Here is a 19,003-nt window from a genome sequence, read left to right on the forward strand (position 1 = left end):
GAAGATCACACACCCTTCATCCACCTCTCATTACCTTTTCTCTCTCCCGTTGGCGCACGGTTCATCTAATCCACTAGGGTCTCATCCCACCCTCGTTCACAAAGAAGAAACCACCCCTTCACTCTTCCTCGGGAGCCTTGAGCAAGCGTGCCCGGGTCACTAGGTCTCCCTCAGGTGGTCGGACTTGTAGGGGGTCACTGAAATCTTGAGGGTCATTCTGCGAGTTCAAAATCGTTTAAAAAAAAATCGTTCAAAATCGTTCAAATCTTTTTAGTCATTGGTCCAAAAACAGACTAGGTGAGAGCCCCTGAAGTGGAAATCCGGTCCTTGGGGGGAGACAATAGGACCACTCTTGCTCGACGCTCTTGGGGACGCAGGCTGGGGAAAGTGGAAAACATCGACACCACTTACGTCCGTCAACAAGCAAAGATGTACAACCGTCAATCGGGTGCATTTTTCAGCGGTCGCCAGTCCCGGGGACCCTTACACGGCCGCGTGGACAATGGTCTTGCGTTTAGTCAACAAGCCGGGTTTCTTCGACCACCTCATTCCACTAACGGCTCAAGACCAATGAACAACAACGGTGGTGGTGGGACTCCCATCCGCAAATTCCATAAGAACCGTCAACCCAGGTACCATGAAGGCCTGTATCAAGGCCCAACCCATGCTGGCACTCCTCAAAGCCAAATCCACTCAAACCCGCATCAAGGCCATACCTACCACAATCAATACCAAGTCAATATCCACCGCGGTGGCTACTCAGGCCCAAATCACCGCAATCTACCTCAAGGCAACAACCATGGCTCTTACCAAGCTCAAAACCGCCGCCCGTTTCAAGGCCAAAACCACCAGGCCCAGGGCGGACACCAACAATTCAGAAATCAGAGCCAACAATTCAGAAATCAAACCCAACAACTCAGACATCAAAGCTCTCGGCCTCAGCCTGAGAATTCAATTCGGACAGACCTCTTCCAAACCACTTCCATCGAAGAGGATGTCGATATTGATATGCCTGATGCACCTCCACTTGAGCCCACGCTTGCTGCAATCGATCCAGTAAGTAACTTCCCAGTCGAATGGCCCTTGCAAGGTATCTGACAATGTGCCTTTTAGCCGATGCAAGCCATGGTCCAAAGTGCACTGGCCATGCAAAACCTCGCCACAAACATTCTCCAATTCGCCAACATGCATTCGTGATCGAACGACGCATTTCGCATGCTGCATGCCTAAAACATCTGCAACATCTGCAGCATCTGTCACGCCTGAAGCATCTGCCAACATTTCATTTAAAACCATCAGCTCCTGGTCAAGGCTTTTACCTCGCACGCCACAATTATCCCAGGTCGTCGAGGAAGTTTCCCTTGGCCCCGTGGCAAGATCACGGCCTGAATGGGGGGATGCATAGACTGATCCACACCGGGAGATTTCCACATTATCTCAAGATTGTACCAACAAAATGTTTTTGATTTTCTTGATTTTTTTTTTTTTTGATACCACACATTCTGGGCATGACATGTACAAGATCTCATTTCCTATGTATATGCCGAGAAAGATGACACATTTTTCCAATTGTATTCCATTATATCTATTTTCATTCCATGTACATTGTGAGCAGACAAGACTGCATGTACCTGCCATGCGCCACAAGTTCGTCTCTATTGGAGCCACTGGGCCCTCGGGGAGTCATGGCTCTGAGGTCTCTTTGGAAACCAGGAACGAAGCAAAAACAAATCCAAAAAAAAAAAAAAAAAAAAAAAAAAAGAAAAGGGTGATGAACATATTACAACCCTCACAAGTGGCATTCATATTTATGTACCAACCTCGTCTTGGAGTTATTGGGTGCCTGGGGAGTCATGGCTTCGGGTGTCCCTTTAACAACAAGGAGGCAGCAAAAAGGGGATGACCAGACTGACATTCATGTACTAACATCGTCTCAATTGGAGTCATCGGGCACTGGGGAACGACAACTCAGAGTGTCCCTTTGACTTTGTGGTATCATCCAAAGCCACAACTTGAAAACATCTATCCTTCAGGGCAATTGTGGACATGTATACCTATATTCTTTGTATTATCTATTTATTCTATCGTGTTCGACTCTTATCACAAAAAGATTGTCTCTTCGTTCAATGTTTCAAATGTCATCTCCACAAAGAAATTGAGCATCCTCTATGTCTTATCAATCCTGTCATGTTGAAATGTCGTCTCCAAAAGTTGTATCATTCTTCATGTATCAGTCCAATTATTGAGAACCTGGATTTTCATGTACTTAGCCCAGAATGAAAGTGTGGATCATCATTCAACTTCCTCGTAGTTCTAACACCGAGAAACTCCTGGCATTAGAAATTTGTAACTCAGCCGGTATACATTATATAATTTTTACACTGGCTTGGCTTTCATTTCAACCAGAGAATAGTTTAGGTTATGATCTTGGGGATCGTGCATTCAGTATAGACATGGCTAGACAGGTCGTTACTGGCCAGACCGCCGCCGGAGCGAAGAGTATTTCAAAGTAGATGACAGAAATGCTGGGAGCCGAACGCCTGATCACATGCTAATTCCAAACAGGATTTTGGTACAGAGATGATGTACAAGAAATAGGGATTGCGCCACAAAATGGGGGACGCGGGTGATGGTGGTGGTAGTAGAGTGGATGGTGAAAGGCCGGCATGGGCGAAGAGGAAGAGATATCCTCACTCCTCCGATTCGGGGTTTTCCTTCTTTCCCCAGTTCCACACATCCCAAATATACTCCTGGATCAAATCCCCATAGCCCTTGCCCTCTTCCAGGGCCTTTTGCTCCTCCTTCAGCCGACGCTCCATCCAGCCCTCCGACTCACCGCCCATCCAGATACGCTCTGCGGTGCTCTGGTCCTGGACTTGACGTGCCTTCAGCTTCTCCAGCTCCTCACCGACGACCCCACCGCTCTTGATTTTCGCGTCACGGGCCGCCCGCAGCTGGGCCTGGATCTGCTCTGCGCGCTCGCTCGGTAGTTCGCGAGCGAAGCCGGGTCGCGTGAAGTGGGCGTCAAGCCGGTCAATGATGCTGCGTCCGGTCTTCTGGTAGGTAATGTGGTTGGCGGAGAAGGCGAATGCAGTGCCTAGCAGCACAGTAAGGGGATCGAGTTTGCGCGGGGGTAGGGCAACCAGCACCGGTGCAGCGACCAGAAAGGTGTAGGCAGTGTAGTTCTTGAAACGCTCGTAGTCTGCCGCCCGCTGGGCATGGATGTCGGTATGTGGCTCAGCTGCAGCCATTGCGGTTTCAGAGGGAGGATGGGAATCAGATCGCCAATCAAAGCAGCGATGGAGGCGCGCGCATGAAAATTTACGGTTGCCCGGAGCTGCTCAACGCGCAGATCATGTGATGCGGGATGTTATGGGATCACCTGCCATCCTTGACCTTGACCGTTGGACACTTGAATACCTCATGATTGACAGGTATCCTGGTGCCTCGGAATTCAGGACTCGGATATTCTGACAGACGAGAGAGGCGTTGTTAGATGTGCACCGCCCCGAGCCACGAATCATTCTGCAATCGCAGTCGCGTTCTCATTCTCCGTCTCCACCGAACCCTACCCCAGCCACGATGCACACCCAATCCCGACTGAGCCACCACCGACTAAAAATATCGAGATCAAATGACAAAGCTTAATGCAAGCTAAGCGCCTCAGGGCTGAGTGGAACCCAGCATTCCCAAATTTTCTGATGTTTCATGTGGAGCGCCGACTCTCGGTGTTGGGGTGGATTACTATCTACAGGGCTGGAGTTTTGGATGGTCATCCGGATTGTTAGTGCCAGGCACCAACGAATCCCGGTCTTGGCGTTCCTTTGTGTTTGTTTTGCAACGGCGCATTGTAGCGGTCAGGGATTGAGTGTATAGATCACGCTGTATGACTATGTGCATCCTCTCTACTGAGTTCGCAGGAATACCCCAGCCTGTCGAGAACTGCTCCGGACTTGGAGCTGGGGGACTGGTGATGACGGCCGACGTGGCAGGGCTGAGTGGAAAGATAGCGCGCCATGAATCACATTCCGCCTGGCCCTCCGACGCCAAGCCCTCCGGCCTAACCGAGAGTGGGGATTATGCAGTTGTCGCTGGATCGTATCGCCCCGGGTTTCCGGCCTGGCGTACAGACCGGTGATACCTTTGTTGGAGTGAGTAAATTAGGATTACTGTTGGGACGGCGTCCCGTCGATCCGTATAAAACCTCCCGCTCCCGCTCCCGCTCCTCCTTACAGTTTCACGCAACCTTGACTCCTCCACTCCCACACTCCTCTCTGACTTTTCCTCTCACCAGTCCACGCCAATTCTACCCTTCAGAATGTTCGGCAACATCTCTTCCTGGTTCTCCTCCAAGCAGGAGTCTGCTCCTCAGAAAACCTGGGATGCCCAGACTGCTTCCGTCCAGAACCAGCAGCCCACCAGCCCCGATGCCCCCTCCACCGAGCGGGTTGTGACTGAGCAGCCCGTACGTCCTTCCTAATTGATCTTCCCTCTACCCCCCTTTTACATACTAACCAACCTGTCTCCAGAACTCCCAGGAGAACATGATGAAGCTGCGCGGTGGTGGTGCCGGCGGCGTCTGCTGTGGCGTGTAAGTGACTTGCCTTGTCATCTACCTCTTGCTATTTGATCCTGACCTCTGCTAGCTGCGCCGGTCTCCTCTGCTTCGAGTGCTGTGAGGACTGCTGCTAAATCCCCCTTCTGCACATCTCATGATCGAATGATGGGCTCTGGCGATCAGAACATGCGTGCAATTGTGAATGCCCCTCGAGAGTCTGGACACGTCTTCTTCGCATGATCTCCACGAACGAATCTTGACACCAGCCGCGCCACACTTGCCTGTCTTTCAAGATGCAGTTCTCTGGGCGAGAGAGTGGGATGGCTTTGGCTTCTTTGCTTTCTCGCTTTCGTTCTCTTCCGTCCTTTCTATTCGATACCTTCCATTGACGACACGGTTATGCCATACATGTCCTGCCTGTCTTTTTGCTTGTTGCCCGAGCGTCCTGTGCTTTCGCGTGGACGTAGAGGAGAGGGCTCGTTTGACCAATACCCTTTTTAGCTGAGCATTCATACTCCATCTTCTGGACTCTACTGTATAATCCCGATATTCTCTCAAAGCTTCACGTAGCGAGGAGTTGATATTCCTAATTCCTCGGAAAACTATCTCCTGTAATGTGCCGGGTTCCTAATAATGCATTTGCTCTCGATCCGGGGAGATCTTCAACCTGCATATCTGAGGCCCAGACTACACGCACTCCACGGCCTAAGACGCCTCCACACCGCAAATCACCACGCAGTCACGATTCGGGTCAAGTTCTCCACTTTCAGACCCTCAACCCCGGCCCCAGCATTTTCAGCTTCTTCGTCTCCCCGTTCACATCCTTGTCGGACAGGGTGGTCTTTTTGAACACCCCCTCGCTCTCATCCAACTTGCCCGCCACAATGCGCTCCGTGCCATCCTCGAACTCCCCCTCGACACGCAGAAGCCCACCCGTGACATCACTCATGATTTGGGCATAATCCCTCTGCTTGCGGATCGAGCAGCGGGTTCTAACGGTTTCCATATGGGCAACAAGGGCGGCAGTGGAGCCAAAGATCTTGCCACACTGACGGCACCTAGAGATCTATGATTAGCCTCGGCCGTGCACAACGCTACTGGCAAACAGAGAAAAAGAAAGACAACGGAACACTGACTGAGTTGTTGTAACCCATCGCCTTTCCGTGGCTACGTGGTAGTCGAATGCAATTTCAACGGGAGTCTTGAAGCCGCAGGAACAGATAAACAGCTTCCGCTCGTGATTGTAATACAGCTTTGCATCCCAGTCGGGCTTGTGCTCGTAGAGAGTTTCCATCACTGGCATGAGAGGGAGGCCAAAGTGACCATCGCCCAGTCCCTTGTCGTTGGCAGACGGAGCTGCGCCATCTGTATCTTCGCACGGATCTTCTTCATACGAGATAAGATCATCTGGGCCAGTGGGGCAGTTCTCAGATCTTGTCGAATTAGTGAACTTGATATCCGCTGACAGAGAATTGTAGATGGGCGTAGAGTTAGAAGCGAAGGGGGAAAGAGAGGATGCCAGAGGGAAATCTTGGGCCAACTGGTTCGTGGTAAGGGTGGCTTCATTTTCAGTCCATTCGGGTTGGCCTGTCGCTGGTTGCTTCATATCCATGGGCTGAGATTGGGCAATCGAAGAAGTGTCTCCATGCTGGCTATTGTCGGCGCAGGGTGCAACAGTCTCAGGTAACAATGAGCCGTACAGGGCTTTATCATGGAGCCATTCACGCATCTGCTCGCGACGGTTCTGCTCCAGCAGCATACGGGACACGCTGATGGTCTTGCACTCATTGTATTCAATGTGCTTGATTAGTGCTGCAGCAGACTTGTAGTGGGCATGACAGCCGGTGCAGGTGATGTTTTGCTGAGTTCGGTGGGACTATGCGTTGCGGGGGTGAGTTAGTGACAAGGAACTATAGCCTGCAGATCAACCACAACGCTTGGGCTGTGGGTGATCTTGGGTAAGCACAATGAGTCATCTCTGGATACGCACATTCTGGATGTGAAGGGCGCGTCCACTGTCGCTGCGAAAGTCAATGCCACAGATTGGACAGGCGTGGTGCTTGAAACTGGCAACTTTGTGAAGGAACAACTCCTGACGAGAGTCAAAGTCGCACTTGCACTTGAAGCAGTAGGCATGGATGGGGCTTCTCTGTTTATGGATGATCATCGCCGTCTCATTCTCGAACAGGAGGGCGCAGTCCTTGAAAGTGCATTTCACTTTCGCAGGGGGGTTCTCTGGCGAGAGAACCGTCATTGTTAGAATTTGACGAGAAACGGGGGGGTTAACGATAACCTGGAGGTTGGGGGATGGGATAAAGAAAGGAAGAGATCAGGTACGAGGGGAATTATGGTATTGGGGATGGTTGAGGAAAGTGGTCATATCCGGGGGATCACGGGACGATATACGGATGGCTTTTCTTCCAAGTGAGCTGGTGGTTTGATGCACGTGCTGAGCTTTGATTGGGACAAACTAGGCTGCTTTTATACAGTGATTCTCTGAATTCCATTAGCCTACCCGCATTCCTCGCACCACCGTTTGAATATGAGAATCATCAGAACCGCGAAAAGGGCAACCTGGATACTTCGATCAGCCATCATGGGGGTTGGGACGTTACTAGATACAAAGAGAGGAAGACCCACCATTTACCACGCAGGGTGATAACTGCCCAGTTATTCCCATCGCTATCTGTTTCCTTCTCAACCTTGGTGGAGAACGAGATGGCACTCATGATCCCATCCCCAAACTTCTCATTCAGCACCGCCTTGTAAGCATATCCATAGTTCTGTACAATTTCATAGAGGCGATAGATCAACGGCTCCTTTGGTGGCATTTCCACCGACCGGCCACGATCGGGGAATCCGCTCAGCTGCTCTTCTAGAATGCCATGGGGGATCTCTAGCAACTCAGACAGCTTCTGGATGTCCTCAGGGGATGCTTTGGCCTGTCCGTAAAAGATTGCAGCCGCTGCCACTTCACTGCGACCAATATGATTGGCAATTTTCTCAAAGCTCAGTTTTTTTGTCGCCTTAGCGGAGAAGAGGGTCGTCGCAGAGGCGGGGAGATTGGGATGCTGGGATGTCTGGTTCGGGTCAGTTCCTATCGAGTGACCAAGATAAGTCAAGAACTTACATCGAGAGTGGCCAGAGACATCTTTTATGTTCTGGTCGGAAGGTATTCGAAATGGTCTGCGATGGCAATCTCAGAAATAGATGCTACAGATTCAACTCGAGGTTATCTCGATGCGGGGTTGATAACATCACTCTTAGCTAATGCAGGGAATTGCCGCAGGAACTACTCAGTCCACGTAGATTAGGGTTTTGATACCACGTTCTCCCATGGAAGCCACCTGAGTCTCCCCGGAGGTCGTGCATACTACTGCAACGTTTCCACGGATTGTCGAAGCGGCTCAACTTGACGGGGAATCTAGATGAGTTCGGCGCCTGTTTTGGCCCGTTTATTTAGTTCAATTCCTCCGTTTGCTGAATGGATTCTCAGATCTGCGCTGCTTTCATATCTCATTGGCCAGAAGCCTTCCAATGACCCACTCTGGCGTGCATCTGAGTCATGTGACTGTGGTTGTTGATGTCAGAACCATGTCCGCGCTAGTCCTAAGTGGGTAATAATGTCGACTACATGGTGTAGGAGTAATATTACAAGAACAAACCCCTCGAACTGAGAAACTCACCGATTCAGTATTCTCTGCTCTCCGGAGATCATTTGCAGAATGTGAGGGGAGCTATTGTCGTTGATCTCGGAGATATTTCTCAATATGGTGATCTCAATCTCCCTCTCACGAACTTGGTTAACACGATCAAGCCTTGTCAGCTGTACACAATCGGCTGAACCGAGGATGCAAGCCACGGGATCACTTTGCTCGAGAGACTAGAGCGGACATTCCTTCATGCGACTCGACACGAGCGGAGAGATATTGTTCGCATGCGCTTGGCGTGTGTTCCAGCTCGAACGGGTGCGCGAGACAAATCATGGCAGGGGACTGGTCGAGAGCTGGCAGTATTGAAGATGCTCGAATCGATGGAGAATGTGAGCAAGATTCATAGTTGTGGAGGTGTCAGGCCGGGCTGACGTGGAGCCCCAGCGTTGCCGATCCATCCACGTTGCATGATCGGGAAGGTACCGTACCTTAGGTACGGACACGGTACGCTGGTGGTCAACATGATCGTGGGACATGTCCACAAAACTCTTTCCCCCCTAGAGCCAGTATTCCCAGGTACCTTACCACTTTTACTGTAAACTGCCCCCAAGAAGTACCACAAACACACAGCCACGATTCCACGATACCATCGTGGCTGGGTAGCGGGGCATCCGGAGCTCTTAAAACACCCACCCCCCGCCCCAGGCATCCCGGTTTCCCACGAATTCCTCTTCTCATTCTAGGTGACACGTTGATGAGCTCGTGATGTCCCAACAAAATGATGATCTGGCCTATGGCCGCTACTACGAGTCGGACCGGGGCGCGTCCGGCGACGGCTCCCGCGGGCTGAGCGATACCTTCAGGAAGCTCCGCGATACCTACAAGAGCCACAGTTCCTCCTCGCAACAGCCAGGCCAGTCGTACGGCCAGCCCGGATACCAAGGGGTATGTCTGACTCAGATCTCGCTCATGCTCAATCTAACCCGAGAAATCATAGCAGCAGCAGCAAAGCCACCAAAATCAGTCCTCGCCGTACGGGTATAGCAGCCAGACTCCCAACTCAAATTTAAATCAGTCACAGCAACCGCAGTACCAAGGGTACCAGGCACGACCCCAGAAAGATGATAAGCTCCATGGGCTCCTGGGAAAGGTCCAGGGAGCTGTCACCGAGTTCGGTTCCGAGTTCGCCACAAAGCTGGGTACCGCCATTGATCCCCAGGCCTACGCGGAATATGGCCCCGGCAAGCCCAGCACCGAACACCGCTTTGGGAGCTTTGCGCCCCCACGAGAACACAATGATGTGAAGTGGTATGTGGATGGATGCAGCTATTTCTGGGCCGTCTCGCGCGCGCTGGAGAATGCTCGCGAGTCTATCTGGATCCTAGACTGTAAGCTCTGGTCGCTCTCAGCTCTCACAGTGTTTGTACTAATCTGTGTGCAGGGTGGCTGTCTCCCGAGCTATACCTGCGAAGACCCCCGGCGAAGAATGAACAGTATCGGCTGGACCGGATGCTGCAGGCGGCAGCCCAGCGCGGTGTTCGCGTCAACGTCATCGTCTACAAGGAGGTGACCCAGGCATTGACTCGTACGTCTCTAGAACACTTTCCGAAGAAGATTCAGTCAACTAAAGCATTATAATAGTTTCCTCTTCGCACACAAAGCAGGCTCTTGAAAGTTTACACCCAAATATCGCCGTTTTCCGCCATCCAGACCATTTGCCTAACCGGGAAGAGCTGACATCCGAGATCACTTCTACTCTCCAGCATCTGTCACTGGACTCGGCAAGCCTGAGCAAGATGTCCAAGGACACACTCAAGGGCCTATACGGCATGAACGACGACGTCATCCTGTACTGGGCCCACCATGAGAAGCTTTGCCTTATTGATGGCCAGATCGCATTCATGGGCGGCCTGGATCTGTGCTTTGGTCGCTGGGATACGCACCAGCACGCAATTGCTGATGTGCATCCATCCGACATCAACCAGACTGTCTTCCCTGGTCAGGACTACAACAACTCGCGGGTGCTCGATTTCCACGATGTCTCTCACTGGGAGAACAATCAGCTGGACCGGAAAACTTCGTCTCGCATGGGCTGGTCGGATATCTCTATCAGCCTGCACGGTGCCGTTGTGGAGGACCTCCGCCGGCACTTTGTTGAGCGGTGGAACTTCATCTACGATGCCAAGTACAAGGTTCGGAACGAGTCACGATACGCCAGACTGGCGCTGTACGAACGACCTGGCTTCTCGTCTGGTCAAAATCAGGGTCCTACCCAACAGCAAAGCCCCTACCCATCTGGTACTGCGAGTCCGCATGCCCAGCAGACGCCGGCCTCACAAATTCAGTCGTCTCAGACAGGAAATGCCTCGACGTTCCCGCCACCTCCCAGCCAGGCGACTTCCAGCCCGCAACCGCCGCAGCCGAGCACTCCTTCTTGGCAACAGACCCAAGCTGCTGGAAGCACTCAAACATATCCACCGCCCCCGGGTCAGACATCCAGTACGTCCCAGCAGCAAACTTCCACCTCGTCTTACCAGCCCTACCAAGCTGGCGGTGCCTCTTCTTATCCACCACCCCCCGGCCAAGCCCAACCTGGACAGACACAACAGCAGCAACCCTCTACTCCATCCTACCAACCTTACCAACCCAGCGGTACTTCCACTTATCCTCCCCCTCCAGGCCAAAGCCAGTCTAGTCAGGCCCAGCAGCAGCATAGCTCTGCGCCCTCCTATCAGTCTGGAAACACCTCCAGCTACCCACCACCTCCCAATCAGGGATCAACTCAGTACACGTATACTGGAGATTCTTTCCCGCCACCACCCGCGGGACCTCCCCCCAGCCAGTCGTCTCCAAATCCATCTTCTCCAGCCCAGCAACAGACTGCATCTTCTCATCAAACCCCAGCATACCAGCCTTCTGAATTACCTGCTCACCAGAGTCAGAGCCAGAGTCCAGCACCTTACTACCCACCTCCACCGGGACAGGAAGCATCCCATTCCAGCACGCGTGGACTGGGTCAGCAGCATTATGAAGGGGAACGGGGATTCGTACCGCGCCGGTTCCGCGAAGATATCACGAACTATGGTACCTCGCTTCGTGGACAGCTGGCCGGTCAAATTCATCAGTACCAGGATCGCCTGACTACATACGGACGCCCCGCTTCGCAAGGCCGCGGCAACATGTCTTGCCAAATTGTTCGCAGCTGTGCCAAATGGAGTAATGGAAGTCCCTTAGAGCACTCGATTGCCGATGCATATGCTGCTGTCATTCAGAACAGTCAGCACTTTGTTTATATTGAGAATCAGTTCTTCATCACGGCCACGGGTGACTCCCAGCACCCCGTCAAGAACAAGATTGGGGCTGCCATTGTGGAGCGTATTCTGCGTGCCGCTCGTGCCGGCCAGAAATACAAGATCATCGTGGTGATTCCCTCGGTTCCATGCTTTGCTGGTGATCTTCGAGATGACGAGACTCTGGGCACTCGAGCAATCATGGAGTTCCAGTACAACTCCATCAACCGCGGCGGCAACAGCATCATGGAGCTGATCGCCAAGGAGGGCTTCAATCCCATGGAGTACATCCGATTTTACAACCTTCGAAACTACGACCGGATCAACAATGCTGGTATGGTCGCTGCGGTGGAGCAACAAAGCGGCGTCAACTACGAAGATGCCCGCAGACAATACGACATGCAGACTGCAGGCCCTGGGGGCTATGCTCCGAATACTACACGAACTGCATTCGATACCTCGGCTCCCTTCCAGCAGTACCAGCAGACAGCTCATAATGCCTCTGCTGCTAAGTCTGCTGGGGCTGGTCATTGGGACAGTGTCAGTTCATGCTACATGCTAGGCGGAGAGGATATCCGCAATGTGCCATGGAACGGTCATCCTGATGCCGAGATTGACGCCTTTGTGAGCGAGGAGCTCTATGTGCACTCCAAGGTATGTTCCTCCACCTGACTAAAGCAGTTCTCTCTTCCCAATGCTAACAGCCATGTTTAGGTGATGATTGCTGACGACCGCATCGTTATCTGCGGATCTGCAAACTTGAATGACCGCTCGCAGCTGGGTGACCATGACTCCGAGATCGCGGTTATTATCGAGGACTACACTCCGGTGCAATCCAGCATGAACGGTCAGCCTTGGATGGCCAGCCGCTTTGCCTCGTCGCTGCGCCGGGAGCTTTTCCGGAAGCATTTGGGACTGCTACCGCCGCAGGACTACGAGCGCGTGGATGCCAACTACGAGCCCGTAGGTGTTCCCAACCAGTTTGACTTTGACTGTCCCGAGAGCAAAGTTGTCGCCGATCCGCTCTCGGACACTGTGCAGAGTCTGTGGAACTCTCGCGCCCGAACCAACACCGAGGTCTTCCGCAAGGTGTTCCACGCGGTCCCCGACGACAGTGTGCGTAACTGGGCCACCTACAAGGAATTCTATGAGTATTATTTCCGCCGGGCCGACAAGGAAGCCGAGGGTAAGGAAGGGCTTGGCTGGCCAGCACGGTACCAGTGGGGCCATGTGGTGCGTGATGATTTCGCGCCCGGTCCTGACGGAGCGAAGCAGGTCAAGGAGCTGCTCAGCCAAGTCAAGGGTACGCTAGTGGAGATGCCGCTAATGTTCCTAATTGAGGAGGATATCGCGAAGGAGGGACTGGCACTGAATGATCTGACAGAGCCAATCTATACCTAAGCTCACTCCACGCGCTATGATATTGCGACGACTGTGTTTTTTTGAGATTATGCACCTTGCTTTCAGATTGAATTCAGCGACGAAGTCTTCTATGTTGAACCTGTGGTCCATATTAGCATTGTATTTCAAGTAGCATCTGCTATATATTCGTCCACAGGGTGCTTCGGGGACAAATGTCACCACCTCACTAACAAGTTCTCCCTTGCAATAGAATGGCCCGACTTCTCAACCTCGGGCAGCCTGCACACTATTATAGGCCTCGCTCCCCATTTCTTTGCCTCGGAAGCATGCCGATCAAGTGTACCCAGAGAGGCGATGACCCCAGTTGTCGCGGTCTGCACGTACTGTTCTAAAACTCTTGGGGGCTTAGACAAGACACAGCCATAACTTCAAATATCTGAGTCTTATTTCTCGTATAAAATTACCTGTGAATTAAGCTGATTGAGAATTATTGATTAAGTTATGATCGCTCCAATCTGCGTTCGCTCAATGCTTATCGATATCGCTCCAAGACGCCTTATCGTCGATCGAGTGACTAAATACAACAGCGAGTCTTCTCGCTTGCCACAAATCTGTCCACTTGAACATCTATTGACAAGATGTCAAATACATCAATTGTTCTCCCTCGCCCTGGGGCAGCCCAGTCCAGCGATGCGCCGCGGCCAATCCAGGCTCCATCTGAAGCCGCCTTCGTCGCAACATTCGGTAGACTGCTGCCCCCAGCATCGTACCTGCAGACGCCCAACGGCAGGGCCGCATATTATGAGCTGCAACCCTCGGCCCCCGTCCCTGCAGCTCGGCCCAGGCCCGTTTCCCGGGTGCTCTTCGTCCACGGCGTGCAGACGCCGGCAATCGGTCTGCAGCCCTTAGCCAGCGCGTTGTCCTCGCGGTTCCCGTATGCCCATTGCGTGCTTTTTGACCTGTGGGGCCACGGGCTCACAGACACCCCCGTTGTGCCCCACGACCCGGCACTCTTCCACGCGCTGATCGACGCCTTGATGGTGCACCTGGGGTGGGAAGATGCGCATTTTGTCGGGTATTCGTTCGGTGGCTCGACGACGGCCACGTTCGCGGCTGTGCACCCCGAACGTGTCGCGTCGATGGCGCTGGTTGCGCCTGCCGGACTCATGCGTTCATCGCAATACGATGAGTTGCAGAGGAGTTACCTGCGTGGCGGTGACGGAGTCGAGGAGCAGGCGCGAGCGTGGGTCTTGGAGCTGCTGGAAGGAGGCGAGTTGGTGGTTCCTTCAGATTGGAGGGAACGAGTCGGACGAGGCGAGGTTGTGGCGGAAGCCGTGCGAGACTGGGAAATGAAGGAGCATCAAGGGCACGCGGCCAGCGTAGTGGCGGTTTTCAGAGATGGCGGGGTGCTGGATAGACATGCTGGGTTTGCGGCGGCTGCGGAAAAGGGCATTCAGAGTCTCTGTGTGCTCGGAGAGTTGGATGACTTGTGCAGCGTGCAGGACTTGCATCAGGTTGGATGGCAGAAGGTGGCTGTCGTTGCGCAGGTGGGACATGCGGTGGTGAGAGAACGCGTGCCTGAGGTCGCCCAACTCATCGAGGCTTTCTGGAATCAGCTCTCGTAGACGAGATGATGTGGTTGATTGGCTATCTAGGGCCATTGGTCACATCCGAGTCGTGGTTCTAGCTGAGGCGAGGAACCGGTTGGCCACTTTGAACATTTGTTTCTCTGGACATTGAATCGAGCCTCTACTTCAGGCGCAAATCGATTGTGGTCGAAAGAACAATATTAAGCGTTGACCCGCCAGGTCGCTTTCTTCTCCTTCACTCCTTTCCTTCGCTTTCCATTTCTGGTATCCACGTTGAGCTTCTTTCAACCTCCCTGACAGCTCTTAATATTGTTCTCTGATTGTCGTCAATTCACACTCGGTCTGCTCCTGGATTGCAGCGCTGCGTGGCGGCCTCGTCTCAAAGAGACTCTTGACTGGCCTGAACGTCTCTGCACGACAATCTGAACGCCCAACGCCATGTCTGCTAGACATTCTTTATGTTGCTATCAGGATGCCTGTTCTAGTACGCTGGGCTGTCCAATCATTGCAGTAGACGCCAGCCCTAACTCGTCCCCAGGCTGCACACCCCATTGATCAGCGGAGAACAATACTAAGAAACGCCACCCGCAGCGAGAACAATATCAACGCCCTTCACCACCATGCCTTCCAAGGTGCATCAGCCTCGATACCGCTGTCAGCTAGGAGTAATTATCGTCGAGTCCGAGAGATTCACCAACCCGACCATCTAGATCGATCAAGTATAAAGGCCATCTCCTCTACCGACAACAAGAGCTGTTCTTCTCATCATCCGCTTCGTTTACCACTTCCAATCACTATCCAAATCCAATCTTTCCGCTTTCTCAAAGCACCAACTCCATCAGTCGCAATGGCCGCTCCTCAGTTCCAGAACTCTGCTATCGTCAAGGGTAAGTTCCTGGACCATGGCGATGTTGAGGATCCCTCATACTAACCCTTCCTCTAGCTGCCCCCGGTGGTGGCTGCGTTATCATGTAAATTCCTTTACATGGACGCCCCCGACTCCGCCATCATGCCTACCACCACGACGCGATGACCTGGTCCTCGGTCAACGCCGTGGCTGACACCAAAATGCACCATTGAATCACTTCCAACCCTCACCGCAGAAATCTCGAGAATGCCTTCAATCATCTTCAAAACAGCAGTCCTCTCCAAACACGACCAACGGTTTGCTTATGTTGTTGTCCGTCCAGTTCATTCCTTTCCGGCAGGAATGGCTTGATACCTTTTTTTCCCATTTCCCATTCTGGTTCTGTTCTGTTCTCTGCTCTTTTAGTCTTTTCTGTTTGACCCGTCTTCGTACCTCGGTATCAAGGATGGGTTGAGCACGGATGACTTTTCGGGCGAGATCGGGATGGATTCACGGGTGTTGGAGAAAGGTGTTGTTGCTGCCGACTTCTTCGTGGACGATTCTGGGGGGGCAGGGGTTCTTAGAAAGGCAGGCAATGTTGTACTTTTCTTTCCTCTCGGCTGCACTTGGAAGGATTGTACCAAATCACCAAAAACATCATCTACGGTTGGTGGTCTTTCTCGGACAACGTGGTGTGGATTGCCTCTGGTTTTGGTGTCTGGTTCGGTGGGATGGATGGTTTCGGGATTTTTGTTTCTAGTTAGTCGCGGCAGTCGATGGGAATACAGCATTTGCCCGCAATATCTTCCGCTGGGCTCGTAGTTTGCAGTATTCTTGTAGTGTCTTTCTGACGGTTTGACATTCTAGAAATTCAACCTTGACAGTACTATATACTTAGAGAACCCCACAGGAGGCAAACTCGTTTGGCTGGAGGCATCCATGGAATGTTGGAAACATAATGGCATGTCAAGAGAGAAGAACTCCACAGTTTGCGAAACAACACGCATATTTCGCTGGGCCGTGACCAATATACACAATAAGTTATCAACATATATCCAGCTAGTTCCAGCCTTCAGTTTCTTTACGGATCTCTGCTAGCCGGGCGTCGTCACCTTCTGAGAACCCTTTCAGGTCAGCTTCGTCAGTTCCAAACGTTTCGTTAATGATTTCTTCGATTTGATCCAGAGCGAGCCCAAGCAGCCCGACGGACCGAGCATTGCCAATCTGGCACATCTCCTCGCCAACGGCTTTCTCGATGACACCGTCGCCGCCTTTGGCCGTTAGATCGGTCTCGAAAGAGCGAAGTAACTTTCGGAGCGGGTCTAGGACCTGGCTGCGGAAGAAAGCGACGGTCTTTTCTAGGTGGAGTTGATCCCGAAGTGGAGATTCAGAGGTAGATGATGGATTGGAAAGGAGAAGGTAGTACAGGTTTAAAGCGGAGTGAAGGGGTGGGCCTTGTGTTTGCGTGAGACGTGTCCAGCTGTCGACAATATTTGGGCTTGAGACAGCATCCTTGACAGGCTGGAAGAGTGTGGGAAGCAGAGACCAGATGTATAGTGGGTCGTGGAAGATTGCTGCAGATGCTGCGGTTGTTGGGCCGAGGATCTCATCCTTCAGCCACGTAATCGCACTGTCCCGAGCGGATCCAAACCGATTGTCTTCCAGAATTGTGCGGATGAGCTTGAATTGGATGAGAGGAGATGGGTGGCTATGCACAATAGTTGCGGGGATTTGCCGGACGATGCCGTGGGTTTGACGCGCTGTGCATGCCGTCAATCGGAGGACAAAATCCTTGAATTCAACGTCGCTAGATGGCACTGGAATGGACTGTTGCATAGAGTGGACAGTAAGAGCAAGCAGGGAGTCTAACAAGGCCTGCGGTTGTCCAAATGCGACTTCGTCGAGGCTATCGTATTCCCCTAAGAAATAAGCAAAGATTTGAGCCAGATCTGGAAAGATCGGTAACGGCGGCATAGGATAGCCGGACGCAAAGAGGGTTTTCCCTGCAAAGCGAGCAGCGAGAAGAAGCAGTGAGCCATGACGTTCTAGTGGAATTTCGTCTGCTAGAAGAGGTGGCTCCTCAAAGTCTAGAGGCGCTGGCTGGCTTGCTGGTGAGCGAGATATGATCGACAAGAGCTCATTGCTCTCTATACCGACATCCCGTGATAGAGCCTGTAAACAAATCGTGTCAGAGTTGTAGCTTTGTGATGTTAGTCGAGTGTGTATGTGAGAACATACTGCAATCTTGCCCATAATCATGTCACGCTCCTTGAGTTCGTTGGTGATAGCATATGCATCCGTCTGTGACTCCGATGGAAGTCGCAGATTCGGGTGCAAGTGCTCTTGCATGCGCACAGTCCATGACATCCCGGGGTCCATCGGACTGGAGAGGCTCAAGAGGTACGACTTGAGTAGCTCCAGGAGAGCAAATTGGATGAATTTCCGAACCAACGCTCTGTCATTGTCTGCGGACGGGGAAGGCGATGCCACCTCAGCCTCGGGGTCTGGAGCGGAGGCTTGGGCCACTCGCAGCACACTCGACTCGCTATTGGTTCGGGGCGGAGGGGCTGGTCGCTTGCTGGGGGAAATATCACGGAGAAATTCGAGGAAGGCCAGCGTGGTCTCGTCGCTCGGCATCGTTGTGTAGGCTTCCAGAGCCGCTTGCAGCGAGGTAGCGACGAACCGACTAGGGGCTTTGGTTTGGATTCTGGTATGAAGAACCGAGAGCATGGCCAGAAGACAGTTGAATTGCAATACATGCACGGGAAGCGACTTGGTCGCATCGTTGGATTCTTCGTCGTCGTCGTCCTCCTCCTCAGGTTGGAGCTGCATCAGGGCTTCGGACACCCGGAGAATCACCTCGCGTGGGTTGCCTAGTCGAGCGACATCGTGCATACACTCAGTGGATGCTGGGAGCATCGGCAGAAGCAGCTTGACCAAGTCCCACCCGATGTTGGTGGTGAGCTTCTCATCTTGCAGGAGCTGATGGAGCAGCGGTAGGCGTTTGGGGGTCAACTGGTATTCGAGCAGGGTGAGGTAAGTGAGATAGTCGGTGGCGGGCGGCAGGGCCTGAACGAGAGGGTCATCGTGATCCATTGTTGTGGATAGGGAGGTCAAAGGTAAGGAGGGGAGAGTTGTCTTCAGAGAGGTGTTCCCACGGGCGCGGGGAAGGATCCTGCGGCCGGTGACATCACCGCAGCCGTGCTCGGGGTCCTCAGAAGTATACGGGCTATTGGATGCGCCTATAAGGCCGTTGGCTGTTCCAGCGAAATTGTTGAAGACAGTAATAGACGATAGAATCGGACCTAGCATGGAATGCGATTGAACTATGGGGTATGCGATCAGCTAGGGAATAATCATACGTCCGCGTTGGACGGAAATCCCCCTTTCGATCGCATGGAACTCGCACTATCCATGGTTTTGCCTGATCCGGCGCGTCGGTCCGTCCTCATTCTGCTCAGCCCTATAAGGATGAAGGCTAGTCATCCATATGTGCCTAGGTGGATTTTTATGTCATGTGTATGCATGCTCGAGTATACTAGGAACAAGGCAGTCCATCTTTTGGGGCTGCCGATCGCTATTTGACAGATGCTCGAGTGGGAGTATCCTGCAAGTACGAAGTCTGAATAAGCCAAGTATCGGCATGGCTTCTCAGACTGGATTTGGCTGGATTCCCCGACTAATCCTTGCCGAAACTCCGACTT

The 19,003-nt window shown here is 52.6% G+C and overlaps 8 protein-coding genes across 8 annotated transcripts; 4 read left to right on the forward strand and 4 right to left on the reverse strand.

Annotated features, from left to right (window-relative positions):
• Positions 1 to 429: 429 nt before the first annotated feature.
• Positions 430 to 1,197, forward strand: N7459_004836 (uncharacterized protein; the record flags this gene model as incomplete). Its single annotated transcript, XM_056944020.1, has 2 exons — positions 430 to 1,056; positions 1,114 to 1,197. 2 exons carry the CDS (start codon positions 430 to 432, stop codon positions 1,195 to 1,197), a joined length of 711 nt encoding a protein of 236 aa, XP_056800903.1.
• A 1,493-nt stretch (positions 1,198 to 2,690) lies between these two features.
• Positions 2,691 to 3,251, reverse strand: N7459_004837 (uncharacterized protein; the record flags this gene model as incomplete). Its single annotated transcript, XM_056944021.1, has 1 exon — positions 2,691 to 3,251. One exon carries the CDS (start codon positions 3,249 to 3,251, stop codon positions 2,691 to 2,693), a length of 561 nt encoding a protein of 186 aa, XP_056800904.1.
• A 1,067-nt stretch (positions 3,252 to 4,318) lies between these two features.
• On the forward strand, positions 4,319 to 4,595 carry N7459_004838 (uncharacterized protein; the record flags this gene model as incomplete). The annotated part of the gene is made up of 2 exons (XM_056944022.1): positions 4,319 to 4,465; positions 4,530 to 4,595. The coding sequence occupies 2 exons, from the start codon at positions 4,319 to 4,321 to the stop codon at positions 4,593 to 4,595; spliced, it is 213 nt and encodes a 70-aa protein (XP_056800905.1).
• A 729-nt stretch (positions 4,596 to 5,324) lies between these two features.
• Positions 5,325 to 6,812, reverse strand: N7459_004839 (putative C2H2 finger domain protein; the record flags this gene model as incomplete). The annotated part of the gene is made up of 3 exons (XM_056944023.1): positions 5,325 to 5,616; positions 5,695 to 6,434; positions 6,549 to 6,812. The coding sequence occupies 3 exons, from the start codon at positions 6,810 to 6,812 to the stop codon at positions 5,325 to 5,327; spliced, it is 1,296 nt and encodes a 431-aa protein (XP_056800906.1).
• Positions 6,813 to 7,152: 340 nt separating this feature from the next.
• Positions 7,153 to 7,709, reverse strand: cyn1 (putative cyanate hydratase; the record flags this gene model as incomplete). The annotated part of the gene is made up of 2 exons (XM_056944024.1): positions 7,153 to 7,638; positions 7,689 to 7,709. The coding sequence occupies 2 exons, from the start codon at positions 7,707 to 7,709 to the stop codon at positions 7,153 to 7,155; spliced, it is 507 nt and encodes a 168-aa protein (XP_056800907.1).
• Positions 7,710 to 8,976: 1,267 nt separating this feature from the next.
• pld2 (putative phospholipase D (PLD)) lies at positions 8,977 to 12,902 on the forward strand (the record flags this gene model as incomplete). Its single annotated transcript, XM_056944025.1, has 5 exons — positions 8,977 to 9,156; positions 9,209 to 9,599; positions 9,653 to 9,796; positions 9,853 to 12,155; positions 12,216 to 12,902. The coding sequence occupies 5 exons, from the start codon at positions 8,977 to 8,979 to the stop codon at positions 12,900 to 12,902; spliced, it is 3,705 nt and encodes a 1,234-aa protein (XP_056800908.1).
• Positions 12,903 to 13,501: 599 nt separating this feature from the next.
• N7459_004842 (alpha/beta fold hydrolase) lies at positions 13,502 to 14,488 on the forward strand (the record flags this gene model as incomplete). Its single annotated transcript, XM_056944026.1, has 1 exon — positions 13,502 to 14,488. The coding sequence occupies one exon, from the start codon at positions 13,502 to 13,504 to the stop codon at positions 14,486 to 14,488; it is 987 nt and encodes a 328-aa protein (XP_056800909.1).
• Positions 14,489 to 16,358: 1,870 nt separating this feature from the next.
• On the reverse strand, positions 16,359 to 18,611 carry N7459_004843 (uncharacterized protein; the record flags this gene model as incomplete). Its single annotated transcript, XM_056944027.1, has 2 exons — positions 16,359 to 17,471; positions 17,538 to 18,611. 2 exons carry the CDS (start codon positions 18,609 to 18,611, stop codon positions 16,359 to 16,361), a joined length of 2,187 nt encoding a protein of 728 aa, XP_056800910.1.
• Between the last annotated feature and the right edge of the window lie 392 nt (positions 18,612 to 19,003).

The sequence above is a fragment of the Penicillium hispanicum genome, assembly GCF_028827665.1.
Source record: "Penicillium hispanicum strain IBT 35686 chromosome Unknown utg000004l_segment0_segment0, whole genome shotgun sequence".
In the NCBI taxonomy this organism is placed as follows: Eukaryota; Fungi; Ascomycota; class Eurotiomycetes; order Eurotiales; family Aspergillaceae; genus Penicillium; species Penicillium hispanicum.